Source organism: Pseudopodoces humilis, chromosome 4 (assembly GCF_049639895.1).
Source record: "Pseudopodoces humilis isolate 2021_Gansu_Grassland_sample_001 chromosome 4, ASM4963989v1, whole genome shotgun sequence".
Classification (NCBI taxonomy): Eukaryota; Metazoa; Chordata; class Aves; order Passeriformes; family Paridae; genus Pseudopodoces; species Pseudopodoces humilis.
The window spans coordinates 36,115,248-36,124,058 of record NC_142203.1 but is presented as its reverse complement, the minus strand read 5'-3'; the positions used below and the strand labels follow the sequence as shown (position 1 = coordinate 36,124,058).

General features: G+C 44.2%; 1 protein-coding gene across 1 annotated transcript; it reads left to right on the top strand.

The window, feature by feature from the left end:
* Positions 1-6,125: 6,125 nt before the first annotated feature.
* CKS2 (CDC28 protein kinase regulatory subunit 2) lies at positions 6,126-8,753 on the top strand. The gene is made up of 3 exons (XM_005530055.3): positions 6,126-6,262; positions 7,044-7,171; positions 8,333-8,753. The coding sequence occupies exons 1-3, from the start codon at positions 6,204-6,206 to the stop codon at positions 8,383-8,385; spliced, it is 240 nt and encodes a 79-aa protein (XP_005530112.1). The 5' UTR covers positions 6,126-6,203; the 3' UTR covers positions 8,386-8,753.
* The last annotated feature ends 58 nt before the right edge of the window (positions 8,754-8,811 follow it).

Sequence of the window (8,811 nt, the reverse complement as noted above, 5' to 3'; positions counted from 1 at the left end):
TGTCTGGAAGTCACCTTCCACACTCTCCAGGATCCATACTGTCTCCGCTCACTGTGTTGAGTTTCCAGCAGGCTTTTGGCAAGTTAAAGTCTCCCACAAGAACAAGGGGTAGTCGTCATGAAACATCCACTGACAGAAGATTTCACTTCATCTTGGCTGGGTGGTCTGTGACAGACTCCCAGCAGGATCTCTGCCTTGTTGGCCATCCCTCTGACTGTCACCCACAGGCACTCAGCCTTATCCCCACTGCCCCTGGGCTATGCACAGCCAGAACCCTCCCCAGTGTACAGAGCCACTCACAGCCTTTCCTTCCTCACCTGTCCCTTCTGAAGAACTTGTAGCCACCCACTGCAGCACTCCAGTCATCCCACCACATTTCCATGGTGATAACTACATCACAGCTTCCTGCTGCCAATGGTTTCCATTGTCTGTAACCCATGCTGTGTGCACTGGTGCAGGTGCACTTCAGCTGGGCTGTCCATGTCACCCCCAACACTGGTGCGTCACCCCAGGCTCATCAGTGTCACTTTTTAGATCTAAGCTGTAGTCTTTTGAGGAGGTCTTGATCACTGCTTCCACAAGAAGATCCATAAAAGCAGAATGAGAGAATTAAATCTCAATTAAATGACAAGACCAACATTAGCCTCCAAGCTCTGCAACAATTTGAATGGATCACAGACTTTCTGTACTTATATACTCATCCTGAAAGCTGGGCACTTCTATGACTTGGGAATAATTTATTCAATAATCTATTCAAGAAAGCCTTCAAAATTCAATTGTTGAACCAGCATAGGTATTGCATGGAGCACGCATCAAACTTGGCTCTATTTTTCAAGTGAGTTTATCCTCTCTCAGAGGGCAATCCCCAGCAATTCAACAGGATTATTTTCAATGCTCACATTGTGTTATTCATAGCCAGCTAGACCATCAAAACATAGCATCATTCTTTAGTCTCTCCACAATTCTGCATTAACCAAAACAAAACAAAAACAATCCACCTTCTGCATTTACTAAGGGGATGTTAATTAGCACGCAACTCGACACTTATGATAAAGTCCTTCAAATTAAGTAAGGCAGTAAATTCAAATTTAACTATCTAAATTGAGGTAAATTCTGAAGATCAAACCTTCAGAGACAAATACTGTTAATATTACACATACAAGCAGCCTGAGAGTGCTTTGGGGACCATTAGTGTTGTGGAATACTAGGCAAACACCATATAAAGCCAGCACATAAAATCAGCAAATAGAAAGTTACCTTACTGAATATAAGAATTAAGTGAGACTGCTCTTCTACTGACTCATGGTTTGTGGCTCTACGGTCTCAGAAGGCATGTACACCAAATGCTGAAAGATATTTACTCCTAAAGAATTTATGCAAAGCTTTTTTTCCCCATGTAGATTCTGGGCCTAATAAGGTGCAAGTTTAACTGTAACATCATCCCCCATGAGAGTTCTTCTGCTCTATTGTCTGCCTGTTATCATGAAACGTGCAATCATTCATCAGCCTTTGTCTCAAATTTGAGCCAACAGGTTCAAAAGCTAGTTGAGGATCAAAACTGATGAGAAGTACAATTGTGTATGCCTTACTTCCATAAGAAACACTGAAAATATAAAACCACAGATAACAGTTCATCAATATGTGCTATGAATGTGATTCACATTCAAATTACTCAAAACTTATTAACTGTGTATATGATTATGACTCATGAAGACAGTACAAAAGGTTCCTTGACTCTGATCTTGCTGTTCTATTCAGAAAAATACATTCAAGCATCTGACACTAGTGTTTTATAAGGACATGTTTGAAAACTGAAGCATAGTAAAACTACATATAACTTATTAATTTTTTAATGTCTCACAGAACTAAACAGGAAAAACTGCAGAAACTTTTAATCAGAGACTGCTATGCACAACACAGATGGGAAATTTTTCATCTCCCCTTCTGACAAAAAGCACAGAAAATATTTTCTTGTGCCACAGCTTATATCCTGAACTCTGTATATGCAATAGTTGAGGTGCATATGGGCCCTTCATTGTAACAGTTTTATTATCATAGCCCACATATCTCTGTGGATGGCCTTAGTCACAAGAAAACAGGTTACACAGAGGATTTAAATCTGCTTCTGTCCAGATACACAAAATAATCCCCCACAATAATGTTTATAGCCCATCTTTAGTTCTGAAGAGACTCTATGCTGAAGAGACTACAGTCATGCTGTTCACATACTGAGTGCAGAATACCAGTGTTCAATTTTTTATGTGCCTGTGCTATAGCTACAGGAGACAGAAAGGAAAGCTCAAGAATATTCTCTTTGTGTTCTGCCATTTCATCTTGTGTTTCAATAGCAACTTAATCACAGCTCCCCTAATCAGACAGGTCTCTGAGCAGGAGCTTACATCCCAGTTGCACAGCTCACTGAGATTTCTCCTAACAAACCTGTATCCCTAAAGCTATGTGGAATACCTTTTAGTCTGTGCTATGGTAAACTTCTTTGATAAATGCTTTAATACATGCCTTCAACATGCTGAGGCTAAAGTGTACGATAAAGCTTCTCAGCAGCTTTTCTCTTTAATAAACATGGGTGTTTGTGGTCTCACTTCTGACCTGGTTCAGAAGCTTCGGAGTGAGGATTCAATTCACCACTTAATATCCTTAATTCCAGAAACTAATTTCTTTGAATATGAAAACATATAACAACTACAATTTAAAAGGTCGTTCTAGAGCACTGGAGAGAAAAAAATTACCTTTGTTCTGCATTCTGTATTTGCAAAAGTTACAGAGGAAAGCATAACTGACACAACCATAGAAAGCAGGCCTCAAAGAAACCACTGATCAGAGACAGGATCAGCTTGACCTGAAATGTTACTGCAGAAAGCATTTTTTTTTTCTGAAATGTTCTAAAACATTTAAATTATATACTGGCAGGAAATGTTTCCTAAGGTTTAGCATAAAGCTGCCTTGACAAAGTTCAAGCATTTTTGTTCTCTCCACACAGTACAGAACAGTTTATTTCCTTCTTTGCAACGTGACTAACAGCCTTTGTGGGTAACAGTAGCCTGAAGACAGTGATGAAGAGCCCTGTTTCACACAGTATCACACAGAGTGGCTGAAGCTGGACCTCTGGAGGTCATATCTCACATCCCTGCTCAAGCAGGGTCACCTGCTATCCATTGCCCAGAATCATGTCCAGATGGTTTTGGAGGTTCTCCAAAATTGGAGACTCCAGCAGCTCCCTGCCAATGCCCCATCTACCTCACAATAAAAAAGGCTTCCTGATGTTCATAAGGAACATCTCATGTTTCAGTTTGTGCTTCCTGTCTCTGGTCCTGTCACTGGGCACCACTACAATGAGCCTGGTCTTCTGAGACCTGCCTTCTTTGCTCTGGTCTTCTTTGTATCATGTCTTCAGATTCTCACAAACAGGTTTTCATCTATGTAGCCCTTCACTGAACTTTCCCTAGCAGCTCCACCTTTCTCTTGCACTCAGGAGTGAGCAGAGGCCTCATTTGTGCTGTAGGGGCAGGATCACGTCCCTCAATCTGCTGGCAGCACTTGTCCTACTGCAGCCCAGGGCACTGCTAGCCACCCTTACTGCAAGGACACACAGTGCTCTGTCACATTCATCTCAGTGTTCATCAGCACTCCCAAGTCCTCTTTTAAAAAAAAAATACAATCTCAATCTGGGGAGTTCCCACCTCATACTAGTGCCTGTGGTTGTTCCTCCACAGGTGCAGGACTTTGCTCTTCACCTTGTTCCATTTGTTGCCCTCAACTTCACAAAGGTCCTCTCAGCCTATTCCTTGTTCCTTGACCTGGCAGCACAACCATTTGATTTCTCAGTTACTCCATGCAGCTAGGTGTCACCAGCAAACATGCCAGGGGTACACTCTGCCCCACTGTGCAGGTTATTAATGAAGATGTTAAAAAGCCTCGGCCCAGTTTTGACCCCTGCGACATACCTCTACTTACTGGTCTCCAACTAGACTTGTGTCATGTGTCACCATCCTCTGGGCCTGGCCACTCATCTGAGGTCACTGTCTGCACATTCAGTTCATACATCAACTGCTTCTCTTTGAAGGGATTATTTGAAGCCAAAAGCTGAAGCCTTGCTGAAGTCCATGTAAACAATGACTGCTCTCTCCCTGGCTCTTTAACAGGGGGGTCAAAAGCACGATGTCCCCATTCATTTCTGAACAAACTCAAAGGAGAAAGGCTTACACACAGCCTTACATAAAAATCAATTTTCTCTCATGTTCAGTAGGTATAAAACAAACAGAAAGCTTATAAAAGACATGGCAAGGAAATGTCTTTCATCCAGTAGAACCCATCATGGCAGTTTAATATTTTTTTCCCATTATTACACAGTGACATTCCTAACAAATCATTGTGCATGTTCTGCCTCAAGTATTTAAAAATATCTGTTGTGCTGCCTGAAATTAAGCTAAAAATCTCCAAACCTCTCTATTTTTGAATAATCTAACTAAAACTTTAGAAAACTTGCAGGTGGTTTGTACTTTTACAATTATACTGGAATATATATTCCTTTGTTATGTGAATTTCACACATTTAGCTACACCAGTTCAAAAACACTGACTTCATGTGGCCTTTAAATGACCTGTTCCCAACAAGCTCTAATATGCAGTCAAATTAAGAGAAAAATATTACTGCTAGATTATGGTAAGCACTCCTTTTAATGGTTGCATAGTGAGACTGGCTTAAACTTTATTGTTTAAGACAAGCTGTAGCGCCAGTAGAAACAATGCTGCTAAAAAAAAATCATACCTATTACCCACGCAAGTGTATCAGCTGTCATGCATCACATGGCTTTGGTTGTTTTTTTCCTCTGTTTTCAGACAGATGCATTACATAACCACGGGCAGTACCCACGTTTCTGGCAGCACCAGAGAAGCAGAAACTTCTTGAAAGACTTATCTCCTTTTTTCGGCAGAGGCCTAGCAAGGAGAGGAGCACACTACAAGCAGGTGGCGTGGAGCATGAGGGGACATTTAGGGTTGACATTAAGAAACTCTACTGCGAGAGCGTGAAGCACTGAACAGGCTGCCCGGGGAGGCTGCGGATGCCCCATCCCGGGGCGTATTCAGGGCCAGGTTGGACGGGGATGAGCAACCTGATCTGGTGAAAGGTGTCTATCCATGGTGGGTGGTTGGAACTACATCATCTTTCAGGCCCCTTCCAACCACTGTATGGTTCCACGATTCTATGAAAGCAACCGTGAAACCGCTCCTTCTGGTCACCTTCGCACCGTGCTCATCTCACCCCACAGGGCAGAGACAGCACGCTTATCTGGGGAGCTGCAGCGCCTCTTAGCAAACCCTGGCGACCTGCTGCGCACGTATTCCCAGGGAAGCATTCGATGGTTTGTTTCGGTGGGTAAGGATGTTTGTAAACTGAAATCCTGTCCGCAGTTCCCACCCTGCTCTGGACACATCTGCAACCTGCCTATTGTAAGTTTTCACCCTGAGCAAGTACGACCGACGGGGCGGCATTCCTGACAGCGCCACCCCAGGCCACCACGGGCTTACAGCAGCTACCCGGCAGCCAGGGGACAGCACAATTTTGAAGTGAACACTACACTTAATTAAAAAGACGAAGGCATCACTTTCTCGCTGCCCTGAAAGAAGCAGGTCCCCCGGACACCGAGGACGGAGCCGATCCGGGCCTCGCCAAGCGAGGCAAGGCAAGGCCGGCTGAAGCCGGGCCGGGCTGGGCCGAGACAAGCACCGCAAAGCAGTGGCGGAGAACGCGGGGCCGAGCTGCGCATGTGCGAGCCTGGCACCGCCGCCCCCCGCCCCGTGCTGTGAAGGCACGCGCCCGCCCCGGCCGCCACTGACCAATCAGGCGCGCCCGCGCCTCTTTCCCCCCCCCACCCCCAGCCAGCCCCGCCTCTCCGCTTCGTGCTGGTGCCGCCGCTCTGCCCGACCGCCACCGCCCGTTACGTAACGCTCCCCCGCCCGCTGCGGCTGCCGGGGATTGGTTGGGAGCCGCGAGCGCGCGAGCTATGCGACGGCGGGCTCGGGTGGGGCGCGGCGGCGCGGCACGCGATTGGCTGGCCCTGGCGAGAGCCAATGGGAGCCGAGCCTCTGGATTCAAACGTTTCGGGGCGCGGAAGGGGGCAGTTAGTGCGCGAGGAGTCCGTGAGGGGGGAACGGGAGGTTACTGTGCCGCTGCCTTAGCTCGCCATGGCCCACAAGCAGATCTATTATTCCGATAAGTACTTTGACGAGCAGTACGAGTACCGGTAAGAAGCTGTAGGAGAGAGCGGGAGGGACAGCTGGAGGCATTAGGAAGAGCCGTTCCGTAGGAGGGCGGCTCGTCCAGGTGCCTCGGCTGAGGTGTGCGGGCTGCTCTCAGGGAATGAGAAGGCTCCGCCGGGGGAACGGAGCCAGAGAGGGCCTAAGGCCAGCGGGGAGGGGCTCTCCCATGGAAGGTTTCCGCGTGGATTTGGACTGGTGGGACGGAGGGAATGAGTGACCGAATGCTGTTATCGGTTGGCCCAGGTTGCTCTGTGAGCGGCCAACACAAGCCCTGGCCACAGGGTGATGGCGGAGGGGCCGTACCGGCTGTGCTAACTCCAGGTTGTGGCGGAGCCTAGGCCCCTGCTGATGGGGGACTGTTGAAATTTAACTCTCCTAGGCTTAATTGAAAGCGGTATTACAAATATTTCACAAGTCCAAATTTCTTAACTTTCAAGTAGTTGGTATAGCAGCCTGTTGCCAGGAGCGCATGCTTCTCTGAGTGTACCGTCATTGGAATCTGGAGGGGTCTAAATACCTTTTAGAAGACAGTTTGGCTCCCAGTATGCAGGTGCTTTACAGATGTAACGTTTAATAGTCGCAAGTGATTTAAAACTGGATTCTGGGACGCGTTTCACAATCAAATTCATGCCAAGAATCAGTACTTTTGTTTTCTTTACAGGGAAAGTAAGTATTCACAACCGGCTTACTGTCTTTCAGTGCCGATCTGTTCGAATTGTCTAGTGTACAGTATTTTGTGTATGTTTAATAATTACATCTCTACAGACATGTGATGCTACCACGAGAACTTTCAAAACAAGTGCCAAAATCTCATCTGATGTCTGAAGAAGAGTGGAGACGACTTGGTGTTCAGCAGAGTCTTGGCTGGGTTCACTATATGATCCATGAGCCAGGTGAGCACATTTGAACAGAATTAGACAAACAAAAAAGTCAAATATCAACTGCCTGGTGCTCAGCCGAAGAATGTGATATGCAGCTCCTACTGTGGAATCCATTTGGAATTCACTACTGAATGTTACTCTCTCTTTGCTACTTTAGTCCTTTGCCAACAAAGGTGACATAATCTTTATTTTCAACCTTCACATCCTGCTTCCAGACTTACAAAATGTGAGTCTTGTCCTAGATGTGTATGGTTTAGCTATAGACAAAAAATACCACACTGAAAGTGTTCCTGTCTCTGCCCATCGAAGCAGGTTTTTTTTGTGAGTTTTTAACGTGAGTATGCAGTGAGTGAACCTAAGTTAATGTAGCAGTGTATCTCTAAATCATAAAGCTGACACACCTCCTCTTTTGTACAACAACTTAATAGATGCTCATGTAGACAAGGTCTTGTATTAATCCTCTGAAAATGCTAGATGGTTTCAACTACAGCTGTAAAGCTTCTTGAAAAATCAGTAATTCTTCAGTTAATGGGGTGCAAAGCCCTACAACTCTTTACTAACTAGGATGTTGGTATTGGGGAAGCAGTCATTCCAGGTACTCTACCAATGACAGGCCTGACTGAAAAGTAACAGGTGGTTGATGAATTGCATCAGCATGAAGTTCCAAGTTTCTGAAGAAATTAGCATAGCCTTCCAGTGTTTCCCTTATGTGGTTACCTTTGATATTTAAGACTTTCCTGGAGGCATTTAGAATTAAGATGATTGATAATGACATAAGCTGTCTGTGTTAACTAAAGTGAATTTTGTTGGTGTTTTATTTGTGCCTAACAGACAGTAAAAGTTATAATAATATATATAAGTTATAACTAAGTTACAGTAACAGTGTTTGTCAAATAGCCTAATGTAAAGAGACATTATAAAATACTCTATATTTTCCCAATAGTTTCCTCCTGTAAGAATCTTAAGTTTATGGTACTGCCAGCATTGGGCATAAATACTTGACTGTTGTAAAAATACTGCAGACTTGATGTGTTAATATTACATGTGTGGGGCCATACTCAGGCTTCCTAATAATGTATTTGAAACTAAGCCTCAACTATTGTTCAAGATTAAAGAAATCCCTTTAATCAAGACTTGGACAGACTGACATTTTGTTCAATTTTCTTTCTGCAGAACCACATATTCTGCTTTTCAGAAGACCTCTTCCAAAGGATGAGCAGAAATAAGCCATGGCCTCTTGAATCTTCTGGAACTGTATATGAGTGTATATATGTTGGTGTAGTATTCAGTGAATACTTTAAAATTTACAAAACATACATCCAAACCTGTGCATGAGCTGTATTATTCACAGCAACAAAGCTCAGTCAAATGCAATTCCAAGCAGGCTGCTATGATGTTCAAAGAGTGATGACTTTATCTTTTACTGTTAATGTAAGTGCCTCTCTGACTTAAATCTGATTAGTTCATCACTTGTTAGCGTTCTGTAACTTTTGCACTCGTATTTTCTGCTGTACTGTAGTATGCTTAAATTCAAGAGTTCAACAGTTTAGTAGTAAGAAGGCTTAAGAAATAAAGTTTTTAATGTTCTATGAAATCTAAGTGTCTGGAGTTGTAATTTACTGGACAAAACAAATATTTGTTCTCTAACATTT

What these genes read in the sequence shown, in the direction of transcription:
- CKS2 (XM_005530055.3), top strand. Translation starts at nt 6,204, where the DNA reads ATGGCCCACAAGCAGATCTATTATTCCGATAAGTACTTTGACGAGCAG. An exon ending in GACGAGCAGTACGAGTACCG is followed by an intron (nt 6,263 to 7,043) that starts GTAAGAAGCTGT and finishes ACATCTCTACAG; the next exon opens with ACATGTGATGCTACCACGAG. An exon ending in CTATATGATCCATGAGCCAG is followed by an intron (nt 7,172 to 8,332) that starts GTGAGCACATTT and finishes TTCTTTCTGCAG; the next exon opens with AACCACATATTCTGCTTTTC.